Source organism: Rhea pennata, chromosome 36, assembly GCF_028389875.1.
Source record: "Rhea pennata isolate bPtePen1 chromosome 36, bPtePen1.pri, whole genome shotgun sequence".
In the NCBI taxonomy this organism is placed as follows: Eukaryota; Metazoa; Chordata; class Aves; order Rheiformes; family Rheidae; genus Rhea; species Rhea pennata.
In genome coordinates, this window is record NC_084698.1 from 119,698 (window position 1) to 139,860 (window position 20,163).

Sequence of the window (20,163 nt, forward strand, 5' to 3'; positions counted from 1 at the left end):
GTCAAAATCAACGAGCCGGGGGGGGGGGGGGGGGGCGGACAATTATGTAAGTGATAGTTTCCGGGGCCTTTCCTCCTCCCTGAGGTGGCCTCAATTGCCCCGAGCACCTAAGGAGGCAGCGGTGACTGCCCTTCCCTCAGCACACCCCACGCCTCGGTGCCTTGGGCGAGCTGGTGTCCACGGAGGAGGCGGCGCAGCACAGGGTTGGGCAGCACGTTCCTTGCCCCATCAAAGCCCTGCACCTCCCTTCCCTTTTTAGCACGCCCAGCTTGCCGTTGTGCACCAACGAGCTCCCTTCTGCGGCCGCGGAGGCCTGGCAGGAAGCAGAGGACGTTTAGTGCTCTTCAGCTCTCTCCTGCTCCGCATTTATCTGTCATTCATGTCCCCACATTGCCGTTTCTCCAAGCATGTCTGGGAGATGGGGCAGGATCGCAGCTCGCCTACGGAGGTGCACGCTCCACCCTGGGAGGTGGTGGAGGGGGGACGCAGTGCAGCGCCGCCCTAAAACAGAGGGGCTCCACTTCGGGAATCCTCCACCGGGCCCCGGGCGCAGGATGGCGCCTGCAAACTCAGCATCGCCCTGCCCACTCCCGGCTGTCCTGAGCGGAGCTGGGCTGAGAGCACCACACTCATCCCACACTGCATGCCGCAGCTGCTGCCGGTGCAGCAACGGGCACATCTGCCTGGGCTGAGGATGTTCCCTCGCTTGGCAAGGGTGCCCTTCACTAAACTTGCCTGGCTGGGCTCCCCACGCAGTTATCCCGGTTTCCCACAGATTCGCAGGAACGGGGCCATCCTGGCGGATGATTCCAGCTGTGGCCTGAAATAGCTGGTGCCTTCGTTAGGGCAGAAAGGGGCCACGTGGACGGTCACATGGGGGGCAGCGCTGGTAGGAAGCTCGACAATCCGCTCTCCCCACCGACCACACTCTCCCCACCGACCACACTCTCCCTGCACAGCACGCCTTGCTGGCGCGGCCCGCAGGCTCCCAGACAGATGGGGAGGTGGTGGCGGAAGCGGCACTCCAGCACCAGTGAGCCCCCGTGCTCCAGGGAGACAGAGGGGGCAGTGCCCGCCCAGCGCTGGCGCTCCGGGCGGTTGGGGTGGGAGAGGGGATGAGCTTTGCTTTTCTTCCCTCACTTCGGGAGCGAGGAGGAGGGAGGATCGGGAAAATCTGGCTGCAGCCCCCAAGGCGCTTCCCACCCAGAAAGCCTGAGAAGCGCTGGCTGCAGCAGCGCCCCGCTGCGCAGCATGGACTCCAGGACCCCTGGCAGCAGCTCGTTAGCTTTATTCCTTGTTGAGCTGCCCAGGTGCAGGGCACCCCGCGATTCAGCAGCCAAGCGAAGCCGGGGGCGCTCGAGCTGGGAGGGGGCGGTGCCGGGGGTCTGTGGCCACGCGGCACCGAGCCCCCACGCGCAGGGGAAGCCAGAGGGCGGGGGGAGGCCGGGCGGCGCAGTGACCGGAGCGGGGCGCGGGCCTGCCGGGCGGCCCCTCACGGCTTCTCCAGCTGCGTGTCGCCGGCGCCCAGGCTGCCCACATCCTGGTACGTGGGCTGCAGCCCCCGCGAGATGTCCTCGTACATGGAGCACTCGTCCAGGTTGAGCCCCTGCAGAGGCAAAGGCAGGGCGGGGGTGGTGGGCCCAGGGGGCCGGCCCACGCCGCGCCGTGGCGGAGGGCGCCCACGCGGTGCCCCAGCCTCACCTCATACAGGTTCTCCTCCTCACAGGCGCCCTTCTTGCTCTGCAGCAGCCGCTCGTTGGCCCAGCGCTTCTGCGGCGGCGGAAAGGGGCAGAGCTCAGGACGGGGCCTTGGCCCGGCCCCCCCCCCCCCCGCCGCCAGCACCACGCGCCCGGCGCTCACCTGGAAGAATAGGAAGAGGCCGGGTCCCACGGTGCAGAGCAGCAGCAGGATGCCCTCGGCGGTGATGATCCGGTTCTTGGTGGACTCCTTGAGGTTCAGGAAGGGCATGGCCACCGGTTCTGAAAGGGGGTGTGCATGGCGGGGGGATGCAACCGTTGGCTTGGCCCAGAGCCCCTCTCCCTCGCTGCCCACCCCACACCCACACTCACTGCGCACACGCAGGTAGGTGCCGCACGACTGCCCTGCGGCCCAGCCGGCCTCCACGCGGCAGAAGTAGAGGCCAGCGTCGTCCTTGCCGACGTGGTGGAAGGCCAGGGTGGCGCGGTCCTCATGCCGCACCACGGAGCAGTTGCTGCAGCTGACGTTGACGGGGGCGAAGAAGGCGCTGCAGTTCTTGCGGGGGTAGACGCGGTTCCAGGTCACCGTGGCCTCCCTGGGTGCCTTGAACTCACACTCCAGGCTGGCGTGGTCGCCCACCGTGAAGGTGCGGGATGTGGGGCCGGCCTTCACCACCACGTTGGAGTCGCTGGAGCAGCAGTGAGCCGCCGTGGTCCGGTGGCTCTCCACCGAGATGGGTGTCAGGGTCACCCTCGACGGGGGCGGGGGCGGCGGGAAAGGGGAGTGGGTGCTGTTCCAGGTCAGGTTGGCCGTGGCGGGCGCCAGGAGCAGGCAGCCTGCGGGCAGGGCGTAGGGGCACCTCAGGGCCTGCTGGGGCTGGAGCCAGGGGCGTCCCCGGCACCCCCCTACCCCTTGCATGGCCCCCAAACCCCCGGGCTGCTTTCAGTTCCTCTTCTTGGGCGTTGTTGACAGGAAGTGCGAGGGCCTGGCCGGGGCGCAGGCGATTCCGGGGTGCCCCGAGGGGGAGGCTGAGGAGGGGGTGCCGGGGAGGGGGTGTGCAGCCAGCCCCCTCGGCCCCCTCGCCCCCCGGGCAGGCAGAGCAGAGCCACCAGCTGCTGCTTCAGGGTTGGCAGCAGGGCCAGGGTGGTTTTTGCCCTCCGGGCATCAGTGGGGCGCGGTAGCCCTCACTGCCCAGCTCCGCAGCACCCATGGGATGCTTCCCACCTGCTCCGCACCCCCAGAGCCCCCCCCACACACACACCTGGCCGGGCCCTACCTGGGAAGAGGCAGAGGAAGAGGGGCTGCAGGGCGCCGCGCCGCCCAGGAGCACCCGCCATGCCGTGCCGCGCTGCGCCGCATCGGCGTCGCCGCGCGCCTACTCCCCGCGGGAGGAGATGCGCCCGGGCGCCCCGCGCCCGCCCCTGCCCTCGCCCGGGGGCCCCGGCCCTCCCGGGGGGACACAGGATGCCTGCGCAGGAAGCGGGGGGGGGGGGCGGCCTCAGCACCCCACCCCGAATGAGGGCCAGGCATCACCCGTCACACCGGAGAGGGGGCGTCCCTACCGCTGGGCACAGCCTGAGCACCCAGGAGGGCTGCCCAGGGCGGCGGTCAGAGTGCTGGCTCCTCTCGTGGGGGCACGCAGGAGATGCAGGACTAGGGGGTCTGGAGCAGAAGGGCTGCACGGCTGGGGACACAGGGGACATGGGGCTCGGGGCTTCCAGCGGTGCAGAGCCAAGATGCCCGGGGCTCCCAGGGCACAGAGCCGGGGTGCCCAGGGCTCCCAGGGGTGCAGAGCTGGGGCACCCAGGGCTCCGGGGGGGCAGAGGTGGGGGTACAGGACTGGGGGCTCTCCAGGGGTGCAGAGCCAGGCGGTCTCAGGGCTCCCAGGGGCTCAGAGCCAGGATTCCTGAGGACGCACAGCCCAGGGTGCCTGGAGCTCCCAGGGGCACAGAGCCGGGGTGCCCGGGGCTCCCAGGGGTGCAGAGCTGGGGCACCCAGGGCTCCGGGGGGACAGAGGTGGGGGTACAGGACTGGGGGCTCTCCAGGGGTGCAGAGCCAGGCGGTCTCAGGGTTCCCAGGGGCTCAGAGCCAGGATTCCTGGGGACGCACAGCCCGGGGGTGCCTGGAGCTCCCAGGGGCACAGAGCCGGGGTGCCCGGGGCGCAGAGCCCGGGGTGCCCAGGGCTCAGAGCCTGGAGGTCCCAGTGCTCCCAGGGCCACAGAGCCGGGATGCCCGCGGCTCCCGGGGATGCGGGGCCGAGACGCCCGGAGCCCCGCGGCGGCCGGCGGGCGGGCGGCCGCCGCCGCCCGGGGGAGGCGGACCCGCGGCTCGCTCCTCCCGCAGGAAGCGCCGAGAAGGGGCGGACGGCCCGGACCCGCCCGGAACAGGCAGCGGGTTCCCGGTTCCCCGACCCGGCCCGGCCCGGCGCGGCCCGGCGGAGCGGCGCGGCGCGGCGCGGCCCGGCGCGGCCCGAGCGGTGAGTGCCCCCGCCGCGGGCCGGGCCGCGCCGGGCCGGGCCGGGCCGGCGGAAGTGACCGTTTCCTGGCGGGTTCCGGCGTCGTGTCGGCCCGGGCATCGGCACCGGCACCGAAGGCGGGGCTGGATGGCGGGGGGGTGCTGGGAGCGCAGATGGGGCTGGAGTTTACACGGGGCCGGGAGAGCGTGCAGGGCCAGGGGGATATGTGGGGCCGGGAGGGTAGGTGGGCCTGAGGGTTATGTGGGGCAGAGGATGAGCCTGGGCCTGGGGGCAATGTGGGGCAGGGGATGAATATGGGGCAGGGGGTTATGCAGGGCAGGGGAAGCGCATGGGGCTGGAAGCAGCGTGTGTGGGGCAGGGGTCTGCCTGGCCCGGGTGGTGCAGAGGCCGGCCGTGGGCCTGGCTGTGGGCGAGGTGCACGCAGCTGGGCAGCCCTGTCCGGGGGAAGGGGGGCACCCCACTGCTGGGGCTGTGTGGCCAGACCCCCGTGCCCCCACGGCGCAGGCTGCGGGGCCCAGCTGTGCCGGCGTCCCCCGGGGGATGTCCCCTGCCCTGAGGGGGGCCCGGCTCTCACCCCTTCCCTGTGGCCCTACAATGCTGGGAATCCCACAGGCATTTGGACGGGGCTCTGGTGACACTCCCTGCCTGGGGGGCATCCCGCCCTCCCCGCGAGGACGGGGGGCATCCGCTCTCAGCGCAGCCCGCTCTAGACAGCTGGACCCTGGACGCGGCCCAGCGGGGACAGGGCAGTGGCCGCGGGCACTGCCAAGCAGGCCGCGGGGCTGTGGGGCAGAGGTGAGGGGCACCGGGGGGCAGAGCCCTCGTCTGCGTGGGGGCCCTGGGACAGCTGGGGGCCGCAGGGCACGCTGGGGGGGGGGCAGAGGGAGATGGGGGGGGGCTCGGTGCCGTCGCCTTGCACATCACTTCCTACAGGAAGCCTTGCTCTCTCTGTAAATAATCCGGGGGCCGACGCTTTGTTTTAGAGCCTGAGGAGCCGCCTTTCCGCCGCGGGGCGACAGCGGGAGGGGCCCCCAGGAGCCCAGGTGTCCAGGTCCTGCCCCCCCCAGCCCCTCGGGGCTCTGCTCCTTGTGTCCCCCCCACCCTGGCTTGGGGGGGTTGCTGCATTTCCTGCCCCTCAGACTGGTTTCACCAGCAGCCGCTCGGAAATAGGTAGGCGTGGGGCGCGCGTAGGGAGTGATGGGGGGGTGGCAGCCCCGGCTCTGCCCTGGAAGGCCCCCAGCCTCCCACTGTGCCCGGAGCGTGGGGGTCTCAGCGCACCTGTGTCCCCCACCCTGGGGTCCCTGAAGCACCCCCCCGCCCCAGAGGTTTGCCCCCCGGGGGTCAGAGCGGGCAGAAGTGCAGGCTGTGGTGCCCAGAGGGGTGTGAGCGTGTGAAGGGGTGCACATGCACATGTGTGCATGCGTGCAGGAGCGTGGGGGCCGGGCGTGGGTGGGGTGGGGCCGGCAGCAGGGCCTCCCCCCCCCCCCCCGCACCGCCCCCCTGGGCTCTCAATGGGGCTCTTTGTGCAGCACAGAGCCCCATTGACAGCCCGGCGCCACCCCCAGCTCTGAATGTCTGAGCCGGGGCGGGGGGCAGAGAGAGCCTCCAGTCGCGCGCCCCGGCGTGTCCCCAAACCACATGCCTATATCCTGCCCGCCGCTGTTGTCGGGGGGGGGGAACCCTCCTGCCACTTCCTGGGCCGCGACTTGAGAAGGTGCCCGGACGCTGAGCCGAGACCCAGCAAACTCGTCTCGCCTCCCCATGACGCCCTCTCTCCCTTCCAGGTGGGACCCCGTGAGCTGGCGGACGGGGCCCCCCACCGCCCGGGGGCACCATGGAGCCTGAGGAGGCATTTAACGGGGTGAGCAGTGGTTCGGGGTGGGGGGGGGTGGCCCTGGCGCCGCAATCCGGGCAAATTTCCAGGCCAGAGATGCGTCCTCGAGAGGCTGTTTGTGCTTGGGGGGAGGGGTCCCACAGAAGGACCCCCCCGACCCCACTCCTCCCTGTGCCCCTCAACGCCGCCTCTCCCCCCAGAGCCCGGCGGTGGGCGCTCGTGGCGGGTCCGCGGTGGCCATCATCGGGGCCGAGGATGAGGACTTTGAGAACGACATCGAGCCGGTGAGTGGGCAGGAGGGCGCCCCAGCGGCTGGGGGGCCGCAGGGCTGGGGGGTCCCACAGGCACCTCACTCTGCTCCCCCCCACCAGAACCCTGATGACCAGAACAGCATGTTCCAGAGCCTGGAGCTGGTCCGGCAGCACCCAGCCTATCTCATGGCCTTCCTGCAGCACGTCGTCCTCCAGTTCGACTCCTGCCCTGTGGTGAGTGTGCTGCGGGGGGGGGGCGGGCAGCACTGCTGGGGTGAGGGGGGGGCAGCACAGGGCCCCCTGGGCCAGCAGGAGGGAGGCCTAGGGGCACGAAAGGCTCCCCACATGCGTGCAGCTGCCCCCGGGGGGGTGCGTGCATGTAGGAGGCTGCACTGCGCGTCCCCTTGAATAACCTCTTCTCTCTGTTCCCCCCTCCCTGCTGGCAGGGGCTGGAGCTGAGGTAATACCCGGGGGGTTTGGGGGAAGGGGGGGGCGCTGAGAGCAGGACCCTGCCTCAGCCCCTGCCTGCCTGTGCCCCCCCAGCTCTGCTACCTGCACGTGGACATGCTGCGCAGGATGAACCCCAAGGAGGGCAAGAAGCAGTTCCTTGAGTTCTGCCACTTGTTCCTGGACAAGGCGGGGGTGAGCGCCACCCCTGGCCCCTCTGTGCCCCCCAGCTCCCTCCTGCTGTGGGGCTGCTCGGGGGGCTTAGAGGGGCAACCTTGACCCTCCCCCCATCTCTCGCAGCTCCTGCGGGTGCCTGTCCCCCACCAAGTGCAGTTCGAACTGGGTGAGTTAACCCCCCCCAACCCCTAGAGCGGGGTTTGGTGACAGGACTCAGCCCTACTCTGCCCTGGTTCTGTACCCAAACCTGTGCCTGCACCCCATGGCACGTCCTGTGCCCCCTCCGCTCCCCCCGCTGCACCCCCTGGCACCCGCAGCCCTGTGCCCTCCCCCCCCCAGCACCCGCTACTCCTGCCGGCCCTGGCCCTTCCTCCACCAGCCGCACAGCCGCACCCAGCTGGCTGCCGCGAGAAAGGCCGGAAGCGCCTGGGAAGCCCCGGCTGCGCTGAGCTCATGGGGCCTCCGCTGGGGGGGGGGGGAACAACGCGACACAGCTGCGTGGCACCATCTCCTGGTGCTTGAGGATGCTGCAGCCAGCCCCGCAACGCTACGCTGCACGCTCCAGTGGGCCCCTGTGTGCAGCCCCTTGCCCGCTCCCCTCTCCATCCACCCAAAGTCCTGCCATGTCCAGCACTCCCCACTGGCGGCCCGCTCTCCACCCCCAGCAGATCCGGAGGGGCGGCTGGGCCCTGGGGGGGCCGGGGCTGGCACAGGCAGGGCTCCCCGAGGACACAGCCGGAGGCAGCTCACGGCCCCCTTCGCCTGCAGACCGCACGCGCCCTGAGCTCCTGGCGGATGATGTGCAGCGTCGGTACCTGCAGGAAATCCAGGCCTTCCAGGAGCCCGAGATCTCCCGGCAGCTGGAGGACTTCAGGTGCGAGGAGGCCATGGGCCGCGGTGCGGGGGCCCCGGCGTGCGTCCCACCACCGTTGACGCCCCTTCCCCTAGGTCCAAGCGCCTGATGGGCATGACGCCAGGGGAGCAGGAGCTGACGGAGCTGGAGTCCTACCAGACCCGGGACGTTGGCATCCGGGAGGCCAAGGAGAAGCAGCTGGCGGAGGTGCTGTTGGCTCGGCTGGAGGAGATGCAGTGAGTGGGGCGCCTCGGGGACACATGCGTGCAGGTGCCCGCGCCCCGAACGTGCCGACGTGCGTGTGCTTCGGCCCTGACCCGTGGCTGCGCGCGGACAACGCTGCAGCAGAGGGGCGCGCCGTGCTTCGGCTGACTCCGGCGCCTCCGCGCTTTCCGCACCTGCGTGCGCATGCATGCACCGGCTCCTTCCCAGGCCCTTTACCCCCGCGGCCCAGCCAGGGACCCTCCTCAGCTGGCTGCAAGCCCCCTTCCTCCTCCGTGCGGCCCCAGCACATCTGGCGCCCCTCCCCGCTGGGCGCCCGTCCCAGAAGCGCAGACAGAGCCAGCAGCTGCGGCCTGGGAGGGGGAAACACCCCCTTCCTGCCCTCCTCCCCCCTTTTCCTGGGTATTGCTGACGATTGCATCAGTCTCGGCGTGGTATAAACCCCCCGTCCCCCACAACCCGTCCAGCCCAGTCTGTCCCAGCTGCTCCGTCCTAGCACACGCTCACCCGTGCTCACCAGAACATGCTCCAGCGCCTGGTGCCGACACCGACAGGCAGATATGGGGCTGGCATACTGGTGAGGGGGCCACCTGGGGAGCCCCTGGCCACAGTGGGGGGGGGGGTTCGATGTGGAGACACGCGATGGGGGGCAAGCAGCACAGGAGGATGGGGGGGGTCAGGGCTCCCCGGACACTTGGGCTCACCGTGCACTGCTGCTTCTTGTTTTTCCAGCCTCACGATATCTTCCGACGAGGAAAAAAGGTGAGAAAAGCAGGCAGGCACTCGGGGCGCCTGGCGGTGGGGTGGCTTTAGGGGTACCTGAGGGTCTCCAGGGAGGCATGAGGGTGGCTGGGGCACTCCGAGGGTGTTGGGGGGTGCCATGTTTGGGGTGGGGGGTGTCTCGCCATGCTGGAGCGTACTGCAGTGCTATCCGGGCTGCTCTGCACCCCCAGCTCAGGCTGTGGCTGTCGGAGGGCGGAGGAGGAAACATCTGCAGCCCTGTGGGGCCGGCGCCATGGCGGGCGACCCCCACGGAGCCCTCTCCACCCCTCACCGCCCCTCAGCCCCTCTCTTCCCTCATCCCAGCTCTGCCATCTTTGGGGCCATCGTGACCTACATGAAGTACCTGGGGGTTAAAACCAAGCTCAGTGACAGCAAGAAATCAAAATCCAACTTCTTCCGCAAGAAGGTGAGGCGCCCAGCCGCCTGGGCTCCCTGCCCGCTCCCGGGAGGGACCCTCTCCCGGTCTCGCTGACGCGCCCCTGCCTCACCCCACAGATCTCAGGGATCAAGAAGCCGGAGGAGCTGCAAACAAAGCCCCGGAAGGGCTTCATCCTCCCGGGGACTTCCCTCTGGAACCGTGACACCCACAGTAAGTGAGAGGGGGCACGAGGTTCCCCCTCTTCCCAAAGTCTTCACATACCCCCTTTCTCTCTGCAGCTCCCGGTTACGCACCCAGCACCGTTCGTGGGGCTCGGGCCTGTCCTGCTGCAAGGCTGAGGCTCCGCGTGGGGCCATGCCGCGGGGCCTGGGGGCAGAGCCCCGTCCATTGTCCTTTAGACCCCCCTGTCCCCCTCAGCTCCCCCCCCATTCTTCTCTCTTGCAGATTCCGATTTCAGGCAAAGCAAAGTCCCCGAGGGCGAAGGTACCCCCTCCTGTCCCCCCTACATGCATGGGACCCCAAATCTGTTCCTCCCCCGGGTCACGTCAGCCCAGCCGGGGAGGGGGGGTCGGAACCTGTAACCCCATTAACCCACCTCCTCCCTGCGTGTGCAGCACCGACGGGGCAGAGAGCTGGGCCGCCCCCCTGTAATACACTAATCTGCCCCCTTGCATGCAGCCAGCCTGGCGTCTGTCCGTCCTTCCCTTCCGCTCGCATCTCCATCTTCCATCTGCTCGTCGTGGGGGGCTCCGAGCCCGGACCCCGGGGGGGAGCCCGGATGCCTGGGCACTCGCCCTGCCCTGGCAGAGGGCTGGACCGGAAGGCAGGACTGCAGCCTGCGCCGAGTTCGGAGCGTGCAAAGGGTCTCCTGACCCCCTCTGGGCGTTTTCCTAACCTTTTCCCTCCCCCTTCTCCAACCCGGTTCCTCCCCACAGCGGAAAAGGTGGCGCACCCAGACAGGAAGGGCCCCAGAGCCTCAGACAAGACCGAGGGTGGTACCGTGCGGCCCAAAGCGGGGGCAGCCAGTGCCCCCGCCTCCGACCCCCCCAGCGTGGCCGTGACCATCAACCCGCCCCCGGGAGAAGGCGCCGAAGGCGACCCAGGTAAGGGGGCCGCAGATTCAGGGTGTGCTCTCGGCGCTTCTTATCCTGCTCATCTCGCTCATTCTTTGTCCTCCCTGCAGGTTTGGACCCCCCCGGCCCCACAGAGCTGGGAGACACGCCGCCACGAGGCTTCTGCCCCACAGAGCCCGCCAGCAGTGAGCAGCACCCCACAGAAGATGGGGCTGAGAATGAGAGGTGAAGCAGCTTCCCCCCCCCCCCCCCCCGCCCCCGCCATGCCGTTTCCGCTGCCCTCTCTGCGCAGGTGCCCTGGCCTCCCCCTCGTCTGCCTTGTCCTCCCTCCGCAGCCCCTTGGTCCGGCTGCTGATGGAGGGACCCCGCTGCTGCAGCCCCTAACTTAGCAACACCCCCGCCCTACGTCCGCGGGCCGAGCTCCGTGGGGAGCGAGGGTGCACCGGGGGCCCGGATGCTGGGGCTCCCTCTCCTTTACCTCACCGCTGCCCCCCGACCCTTTCTCCTGGCTTTGCTGTTGCTGCCGCTCCCCCCCCCCCTAACCCTGCTCTTGTGCTGCTCTTTCTCCCCAGAAAGCGGATCAGGTTGGTGATTCCCCAGCCCCCCCCTTGCATGCTTGGGGGGGCGCAGCGGTGCCAGGGGACATTAACTTAGCGACACCCACAAACTCAGCTAAGTACCGGGACCCCCTGCCGCAAGCGCCGGAGGGGGGCTGCCCCCTTCTGCCTCCACTGCCTGCCCCCCACCCCCAGGGCCTTGCACCCACCCATCCTGGCCCCAGGCTCCCTGGGCTGTTGCATGGCTCGGAACCCCCCCAATCTGGTGCATGCGCTCCCCCCCCCCGGAGGTCTCACCCTGTTTCTCTTTCTCCCCTCCGTGCATGTGGTCCTGTCTGCCTCTGCCCCCTTCCCACACGCTCAAATTGCCCCCCGCACGCTCGCTGCTCGGCTCATGGGGCCGCCTGTGTCCTCTGCACACGTGAACACTTGCCTGTGCCCTCTGCATGTGTGAACACACGCCTGTGCTGTCTGCACACGCCTGTCCTGTGTGCCGCTGGTTCCTCCCACACGCTCAAATTATCCCCTGTATGCTCGCTGCTTGGCTCGTGGGGCCGCCTTTGCCCTCTGCATGTGTGAACACACGCCTGTGCTGTCTGCACATGCCTGTGCTGTCTGCCCCTGCCCCCTTCTGCACGCTCAAATTCTCCCCTGTATGCTCATTGCTTTGCTCATGGGACCACCTGTGCGCTCTGCACGTGTGAACACACGCCTGTGCCCTCTGCACATGCCTATCCTGTCTGCCGCTGCCTCATCCCCGCATGCTCAAATCGCCCCCGCCACGCTCGCTGCTCGGCTCGTGGGACCGCCTGTGCCCTCCATGCACAACTGTGCTATCCATACATGCGAACACATGCCTGTGCCCTCTGCCCATACCAACACACGCCCGCACACCCTGCACGTTCCTGTCTCTCTGCATGCGTGAACACACACCTGCACCCTTTGCACACACCTGTGCTCTCCACGCACGTGAACACATGCCCACGCTCTTCATGCACACTTGTGCTCTCCACACATGCAAACACATGCCTGCGTCCTCTGTGACCTGTGCCCTCTACACGCATGAACATGTGAACATGCGTCTGTGCCTTCTGCGCACGCCTACATCCTCTGCACACACAAACACACACCTGCGCCCTCCATGCACGCTTGTGCCTTCACACGTGAACACACATGTGCCCTCTGCACGCACACGCCGGCGGCTCCCGCGACCCCCTTGCGCTCTCTGCGGCTCTCTGTGCTGGGTGTGTGGCTCCCCCCTGCCCACGCCGCCCTCCGCCCGCCCCCGTCTCGCCCGCCGCCCCCCGGCCCTCTGCTCCGTTCCTTGCGCCCGGCCGGCTTCCCGGCTCTGCCGCCTCCGCCTTTGCGGCTCCCCGTGTCCTGTCCGCCCTGCCGGGGCCTTGTCCCCTGTCGCGTCCACGTCCCGTGGCTGGTGTCCCGCCCCCCCCCCCCCCCCCCGCCGCAGGCTGCCGGGGAAGCTGGGGCGCTCGGAGAGCCTGCGTGTATACGAGCGGAAGCGTTCCCAGCGCGGCTCGGCCAAGGGCAAGCAGCCGCGCTCCCGCAGCGACGTGGACCTGGAGGCGGCCGCCCGCGCCACCGAGCTGGAGGAACGGCCCTCCCCGGCCCAGGGCCGCCGGCGACCCACGTAGGTGGCGGGAGCCCTGGCCCCGGCGCGGCGTGGCACGGCGCGGGGGGAGGCCTCTGTGTTCCCCGGGCAGGAGGGCAGGATCCGTCCGTCCCCCGTTGTCCCTCGTGCTCTGAAACCCCTCGTCTCTCCCCGCAGCCTGGAGCCAGGGGGGCCGGGCGGGGGTGAGCCCCCGCAGTCCTTTCTGCCTCCCCAGTCTGAGGAGACTGAGCCGCGCGTTTCGGAGCTGGAGCTGGACCCGCCGACCTGGCGCCAGCTCGCCGCCCCTGACGCCCTCCTCAGGCTGAAGAAGAGCGAAGTCAAGCGGCAAGAAGTGATCAACGGTGAGACCCCCCTGCGCGCCAAAACCATCCCCGCGAGCCGTTGCCCCGGCCTGGGGGCCTCATGTCCCGCTGCCGGGGCTCGCCCAGTGCCGACGCCGCTCTCCCGCTCCCCGCAGAGCTGTTCCTCACGGAGCACGCCCACGTGCGCATGCTGCGCGTCCTGCTGGAGGTGTTCTACCAGCCCATGCTGAAGGAGGCCTTCTTTGACGAGCAGGAGCTCTCCAACATCTTCCCCAGCCTCGAGGATCTTGTGGAGGTCCACAGTGAGTCGGGGCGGGCAGGGGGCTGGTGGCACCAGCGCCGCCCTGCTTCCGGGGGGCTGAGCCCTTTCCTGTGCCCCCAGCTGTGTTCCTGGACAGCCTGAAGAAGCTCCGGGAGGAGAGCAACTACATCATCTCCGAGATCGGAGACGTCCTGCAGGCCCGGGTGAGAGAGGCCGTGGGGTTCCCACGCTCTGTGCAGGTTGTGTGGGGCTCCTGCATGCTGTGCGGCTCACGTGGGGCTCGCACACACCGCGGGGCTCGTGCAAGGCTTGTGCACACTGCGGGGCTTGCACATGCCATGGGGCTCATGCAAGGCTTGTGCACACTGTGGAACTTATGCTGTGGGGCTCATGCAAGGCTTGTGCACACTGCAGGGCTCGCACACGCTGTGGGGCTCATGCAAGGCTCATGCACACTGTGAGGTTCACACATGGCATGGGCTCGTGCAAGGCTCGTGCATGCTGCGGGGCTCATGCTGTGGGGCTCGTGCAAGGCTCATGCGCGCTGCGGGGCTCGCACACGCCGTGGGGCTCATGCAAGGCTTGTGCACACTGTGGGGCTCATGCCGCGGGGCTTGTGCAAGGCTCGTGTGCACTCCGGGGCTTGCACGTGCCACGGGGCTTGTGCAAGGCTCGTGTGTGCTGCAGGGCTCATGCTGAGGGGCTCGTGCAAGGCTTGTGCATGCTGCGGGGCTCATGTCGCGGGGCTTGTGCAAGGCTCGTGTGTGCTGTGGGGCTTGCACATGCGATGGGGCTTGTGCAAGGCTCGTGCGTGCTGTGGGGCTTGAATGTGCCGTGGGGCTCGTGCAAGACTTGTGCATGCTGTGGGGCTCATGCTAGGCTCATGCGTGCCGTGGGGCTCACACACGCCGTGGGGCTCGTGCGCGGCTTGTGCACGCTGCGGAGTTCACACACGCCATGGGGCTTGTGCAATGCTTGTGTGCACTGCGGGGCTCATGCCGCGGGGCTTGTGCAAGGCTCGTGTGTGCCGTGGGGCTCGCACACGTGATGGGGCTCGTACAAGGCTCGTGCACGTGGTGGGGCTCGCACGCGCTGTGGGGCTCGTGCAAGGCTCGTGCGCGCTGTGGGGCTCATGCCGTGGGGCTCGTGCAGTTCGAGGGCACGGAGGGCAGCTGGTTCCAGAAGATCTCGGCGCGGTTCTGCAGCCGCCAGTCCTTCGCGCTGGAGCAGCTCAAGGCCAAGCAGCGCAAGGACACCCGCTTCAGCCAGTTCATCCAGGTAGCGCCCTCCAGGGGCCCTGATCCCCCCGTCCCCCCTGTTTCATCCGTCCCACCGTTTCATCTGTCCCCCCCGTTTCATCCGTCCCCCAAGCGTTGCCCCATTTGGGCCAGGCGAATTCCCCCCCGGAGAAGCCTTTCTCTGGATCCCTCCTCGCCCTCCTGCTGCCCAGCTGCACTGCGGGGATCTGAGCCACCGTCCCAGCGTTGTCCCCAGCCCAGCCCCCAGCCCAGCGCTGTCCCTGGCCCTGGCCCTGGCCCCTGCCCCCTGTCCCCAGCCCAGCCCAGCACTGTCCCCGGCCCTGTCCCTGGCCCCTCCTCCCTGTCCCCATCCCAGCCCAGCGCTGTCCCCAGCCCATCCCAGCCCAGCACTGTCCCCGGCCCTGTCCCTGGCCCCTCCTCCCTGTCCCCAGCCCAGCCCAGTGCTGTCCCCAGCCCAGCCCAGCCCAGCGCTGTCCCGGGCCCTGACCCTGGCCCCTGCCCCTTGTCCCCAGCCCCGGCCCAGCGCTGTCCCCGGCCCAGCGCTGTCCCCAGCCCAGTGCTGTCCCCGGCCCTGCCCCTGGCCCCTGCCCCTGGCCCCTGCCCCTGGCCCCATCCCAGCCCCGGCCCAGCGCTGTCCCCGGCCCCCAGGAGGCGGAGAGCCAGCCCCGGTGCCGCCGGCTGCAGCTGAAGGACATCATCCCCACGGAAATGCAGCGCCTCACCAAGTACCCGCTGCTGCTGCACAACATCACCAAGTGCACCGGTGAGGGGGGGCGCGCGGGGGCCGCGGGGCCGGCAGGGGGGCCGTGCACACCCCTGACCCCTCTCCTGCCCCCAGAGGCCGCGGGCGAGCGGGCCAAGGTGGAGCAGGCGGCCGAGTGCTGCCGGCAGATCCTCAACCACGTCAACCAGGAGGTGCGGGACATGGAGAACCTCATGGTAAGAGACCCCTGCCGGCCCCGCGGTGCCCCCCAGCCCCCCTGCCAGCCCCCCTGCCAGCCCCACGGTGCCTGTGCCCCTTACTCCGCCCTGCAGAAGCTGAAGGACTATCAGCGCCGCCTGGATCTCTCCAACCTGAAGCAGAGCATGGATCCACTGCTGAGCGAGTTCAAGGTGAGCCTGGGGGCTGTGGGGGGGGGGACAGACATGGGGGGGTCCTGCCCCCTTCCCCCCCCCACTGACTCCCCACCATCCCCAGAACACAGACATCACCAAGAGGAACCTGGTGCACGAGGGGCCGCTGACCTGGCGCGTCACCAGGGACAAGGCCGTGGGTGAGCGTGGTGGTGGTGGTGGTGGGGATGCATGGGGCGGGGGGATTGCGGGGTGCCCGCTGACCCCCCCCTGCTCCCCCCCAGACGTGCACGTGCTGCTGCTGGACGACCTGCTCGTGCTGCTGCAGCGGCAGGAGGAGCGGCTGGTGCTGCGCTGCCACAGCCGCACCATCACGCCCACGCCCGACGGCAAGCAGATGCTGAGCCCCATCATCAAGCTCAGCTCCGCCATGACCCGCGAGGTGGCCACAGGTGGGGCGCCGGGGGGACCCGGCGGCTACGGTGCTCGCGCGCCCGGGCCGCTGGCGGGAGTCGAGGGCACGGATCGCCGTGCTGCATGGGGCTGTGTCGTGCGCGCACGTGTGTCCTGTGTGTGTGCGCGTGGCATGGCGTGTGCCCCGGTACGTGGTGGGTGCTGCGTGCCGTATGCGTGCATGCTGTGCACACGCATCGTGCATGTCCTGTGTCATGTGCATGTTGCGTGTGCTGTGCACACGTGTCCTGCACGTGTCCTATATGTGCGCATCTCGCTCGTGTCGCGTGCATGTGTTACGTGTGCGCGTGGACCCCCGTGGGGCTGGGGGTGGCCGCGGCAGGGGGGTGCAGTGGGGGGGGTGCTGCGACACCCTCTCTGACCCCCCCGTTTGCTGCCCCCAGACCACAAGGCCTTTTACGTGATCATCAGCTGGGAGAACGGGGCGCAGATCTACGAGCTGGTGGCTCAGACCGTGTCGGAGAGGAAGAAGTGAGGCCGGGGGGGTCCCGGGGGAGTCCAGGGGGTGCTGGGGGGGCCGCTTGGGGCTCACGCCCATCTCCCGCAGCTGGTGCGCCATGATCAGTGAGACGGCCGGCTCCCTCAAGCTGCCGGGGTGCCACCGGGTGAAGGCGGCCCGCGGCGGGCAGAGCCCCCACAGCCCCATCTAGTGAGTGGAGGGCACGGGGGGGGAGGATTTGGGGGGACAGGTGGAGGCTTTGGGGGCCGAATGGAGGTGTTGGAGAGTGGATGGAATTTTTGGAACATTTGGTGGAAGTTTTGGGGAGCAGGCAGAAGTTTTGGAGGGCAGATAGAGTTTGGGGGGACTTGGAGATTTTAGGGGATTGGCAGAGGTTTTGGGGGGCTGGAGGTTTTGGGGGGCTGGAGGTTTTGGGGGGCAGACAGAATTTTTGAGGGGCAGATGGTTTTTGGGGGGCAGGCAGAAGTTTCAGGGCGCAGGTGGAAGTCTTGTGTGGTGGGTGGGGGTTTTGGGGAACGGATGCAAGTTTTGGGGGGTTTGACAGATTTTGGGGAGCAGGTGGAAGGTTTGGCGTGTGGGGAGAGATTTTGGGGGCCAAGTGGAGGGTTTGGAGGGGCAGGTGGAGGTTTTTGGTGGCAGGCAAAGGTTTTGGGGGATGGATGGAGGTTTTTGGGTGGTGGACAGAGGTTTTGGGGGCGGATGAGGTTTGGGGGCTGGACTCTTTGCTGATCCCCCCCCTTTTCTCCCGCAGCTACCGGGAGCCGCTGCTCAGCAGCTCGGAAAACGGGGGGTCCCTGAAGGAGCCGCTGCCCTTGGACGGTGAGGGGGGAGCGGGGGGGCTGCGGCCGCAGTGCCGCCAGCCCCCGCCTGGGGGCGGCCGCGCCCTGCACCGGACACCGGGGCCCCCCGGGGGGGGGGTGCTGACAGGCTGCGCTCCCCCCGCAGAGCGCGAGAAGGACGGGGCCGTGGAGGGCACCGAGTTCGAGGGGGGGCCTGAGAAGATGGAGAAGGAGGCGGAGCGGGTCCTGGCCGAGGTGCTGGCGCTGCGCAGGCCCCCCCGGGCAGGCGGCGAGGGGGCCCTGGCTGCCACTGCCCTGGGCAGAGGTGAGCTCTGACCCCCAACTGCCCCTCCAGACCTTCAACTCCACCCTTGGCACCCAGTGGGCACCTCCTGGACCCCCAACTGCCATCTCTGGCCCTCAACCGCCACCCCTGGCACTCGACAGACATTGTCCATGACCCCCAACTGCCTCCCCCGGCACCCAGCTGGCACCTCCCAGACCCCCAACCACCCCTCCAGACCCCCAACTGCCACCCCAGCACCCAATGGGCACCACCCGGACCCCCAGCTGTCGTCCCTGGTCCCCAACCACCACCCTCGGCACCCAACAGGCACCTCCCGGACCCCCAACTGTCATCCCTGGCCCCCAACCACCACCACATCACCCAACAGGCACCAACCAGACCCCCAACTACCATCCCTGGCCCCCAACCGCCCCCCCCGGCACCCAGTAGGCACCGCCCAGACCCCCAAACTCAGCCCGTGACCCCAACGGGCATCACCCAGACCCCCAACCTCAGCACCCGCCCCCTCCAGCCCCAGCATGTGTCACTCAAACCCCCAACCTCAGCCCCCACGCCCACTCAACCCCAACAGGCACCGCCAAGCCCCCCAACCTTGCCCTCCTGTGCCCCCCAACCACAACGGGTGCTGCCTGGACCCCCAACCTCATCCCACCTCACCCCCAACCACAATGGGCACTACTCGGCCCCCCGTACTGACCCCATGCCCAGGCCCAGCCCCAGTCCCATGGCTGCCCCCCAACCCCCTGACGCTGCTTTGCCCCTGCAGTGTGCGCGCTGCAGCAGCTGCTGCCGGCGCAGCCCCCTGCGCCGGGCGACGGGGCTGCCTCGCCCCCCGAGACCACCCCCGAGGGGCTGTGCCAGGGCCCCCCCGAGGACGAGGAGCGCCGGGACGACGGCGACGGCGCCGAGAGTGAGGGCGAGGGCCATGGGCAGCGCGCTGAGGCTGGCGGTGCCGCAGGTAATGGGACACTGGGGGCGGCACAGCTGCAGCCTCCACGTCACCGCATCTCTCTCCGTCCATCCATCCATCCATCTGTCTGTCTGTCTCCTGCAGGAGGGACCCTGAACGGCCCCCGCTCCCCCGAGTGGGGGTCGCGGCTGGTGGAGGCGCCCCCGCCCCCGCTGGCGCTCGCCCCAGCACAGGCGGCCTGGCTGCAGGCCCAGCTGCAGGGCCTGGAGGAGGCGCTCCATGGGCTCAAGGTGAGGGGCCGCCGGTGGGCCTGGGGCAGCAGGCAACCCCCTGCCGCCCCCCAGCGCACCGTGGGGCTGCCCCCCGTAACGGACCATGGGGCCGCCCTTCGCTAACACACTGCTGATCTGCTCCTCGTGATGCGCCGTGGGTCTGCACCCACAACGTGCCATGGGGCTGCTCCCTCTGCTGAGCTGTGGGGCCAGTCCCTCTAACATGCCATGGGACTGCCTCCTGTAATGAGCACTATGGGGCTGCTCCCCCTGACAGGCTGTGGGTCTGCCCCCCCAGTGTGCCGTGGGTCTGCCACCCCCGACACTCCATGGCCCTGCTTCCCCCCCCGCCCCGACGCGCCATGGGTCTGCGCCCCTGACGCACTGTGGATGTGCCCCACCTTGACATGCCATGGCCCTGCCACCCCTGACACGCTGTGGGTCTGCCCTCCCCAAACATGCCATGGCCCTGCTCCCCCCCGACACGCTGTGGGTCTGCCCCCAGGAAATCGAGGAGGATTACTGGCAAGTTCAGGAGCTTCTGGCCAAGCACAGCTCCACAGGCTGCCTCTACACATGAGGGCAGGTACGTGGGGCGCCTTGGGGCAGGCTGTGGCATGATGCGGGGCACATCACACTATGGGGCACGGCGTGGGGGGGGCTGGAGCATGCTGTGGAGCACACGTGGGGCCACCGTGTGCTGCAGAGTGCGCCCCGAGGGACCTGACCCATCTTCTCTCTCTCTCTCTCCGCAGCCCCTGCAGCTGGAGCTGGGCCCTCGCCCTGCCGTGGGGCGCAGGCCGGGGCTGCCCCAAGGCGGCAGGACGGCCGCAGAGGCCCAGGGGACCAGGGCTGCCCCCTGGCTTTCCCTGGTACCGCTGCTGGGGGGCAGCGCCTGCCCTGCGGGGGGGCTCCCCCCAAGTGCCTCCCCCCACGCTGTTTTTTTTATACATTTGCTGGGATTTTATATAAATGTATATATATGGGACTGAAGTGGGGGGTGGGGGGCCCTCCCCCACATGTATGGGGCTGGTTCTTTTTTAAGCATTGTACAGAAACTGGGGGGGCACCCCAAGCCTGCCCCCTCAGCACCGCTTGGAGCAGGCCCCTCGCCGTGGGGCCGCCCCCAGCCCACCGCCGTGGGGCAGGGAGTGGGGGCTACAGAGCACCAAAGAGGCTGGGAAAATGCCAAATAAACTGTTCTTGCTTCCACCCTGGCTGGTCCTTGGCGTGGGGGGGGCAGGAGGGGGAGAACAGGACCCCCCCCACCATGCGTGTGCCCCCCCCCCAGATGCCTGGGCCCCCAGAGGCAGAGGCAAGGCCGAGCGAGGCAAGTTTATTGCTTGAGCAGGCGCCGGGGGGGCCGCGAACACCAGAAGGGAGGAGGGGGGGCTCGTTCCTCCGTCACGAAGATGCACAAGCGGGGGTAGGGGGCACGCGGGGGGGCATGGACCATATTGCACTTGGCTAGAAATGGGGGTCTGGGGTTCCCGGATGCCTGGGCCCCCCAAGGTGGTCAAGGTGAGGCCCGGACTCTGAGTTGCATTGCCAATGGGGAGGGGGGGAGTTAGGGGCCCAGATGCCTGGGTCCCCTCCCCTGTGCCGGGTGGGGATGCAGTTGGGGAGGGGGTCAGGGGCCCGGACGCCTGGGTCCCTTCCCTTGTGCTGGGTGGGGATGCAGCAGGGG

General features: G+C 69.1%; 2 protein-coding genes across 6 annotated transcripts; one reads left to right on the plus strand and one right to left on the minus strand.

Moving 5' to 3' along the window:
• Nucleotides 1–1,305: 1,305 nt before the first annotated feature.
• On the minus strand, nt 1,306–2,616 carry CD79A (CD79a molecule). Its single transcript, XM_062598710.1, has 4 exons — nt 2,070–2,616; nt 1,861–1,979; nt 1,702–1,770; nt 1,306–1,606 (listed from the first exon to the last, which is right to left on the minus strand). The coding sequence occupies exons 1-4, from the start codon at nt 2,614–2,616 to the stop codon at nt 1,493–1,495; spliced, it is 849 nt and encodes a 282-aa protein (XP_062454694.1). The 3' UTR covers nt 1,306–1,492.
• Nucleotides 2,617–4,116: 1,500 nt separating this feature from the next.
• On the plus strand, nt 4,117–19,688 carry ARHGEF1 (Rho guanine nucleotide exchange factor 1). 5 transcript variants are annotated; one of them, XM_062598747.1, is made up of 34 exons: nt 4,117–4,174; nt 5,158–5,344; nt 5,959–6,035; nt 6,209–6,292; nt 6,380–6,493; nt 6,803–6,901; nt 7,007–7,049; nt 7,652–7,757; nt 7,832–7,972; nt 8,691–8,720; nt 9,045–9,147; nt 9,237–9,330; nt 9,565–9,603; nt 10,056–10,223; nt 10,304–10,418; nt 10,766–10,777; nt 12,216–12,395; nt 12,534–12,718; nt 12,835–12,981; nt 13,062–13,144; nt 14,094–14,219; nt 14,849–14,963; nt 15,039–15,139; nt 15,236–15,313; nt 15,399–15,474; nt 15,559–15,726; nt 16,132–16,219; nt 16,296–16,397; nt 16,960–17,027; nt 17,154–17,312; nt 18,061–18,252; nt 18,349–18,494; nt 18,982–19,062; nt 19,232–19,688. In XM_062598747.1, exons 3-33 carry the CDS (start codon nt 6,009–6,011, stop codon nt 19,054–19,056), a joined length of 3,264 nt encoding a protein of 1,087 aa, XP_062454731.1. In that variant the 5' UTR covers nt 4,117–4,174; nt 5,158–5,344; nt 5,959–6,008; the 3' UTR covers nt 19,057–19,062; nt 19,232–19,688. The 5 variants fall into 5 exon arrangements, with proteins under 5 accessions (XP_062454731.1, XP_062454734.1, XP_062454733.1 ...); XM_062598750.1 differs by lacking the exons at nt 4,117–4,174; nt 12,216–12,395; XM_062598749.1 differs by lacking the exons at nt 4,117–4,174; nt 9,565–9,603.
• Nucleotides 19,689–20,163: the final 475 nt, after the last annotated feature.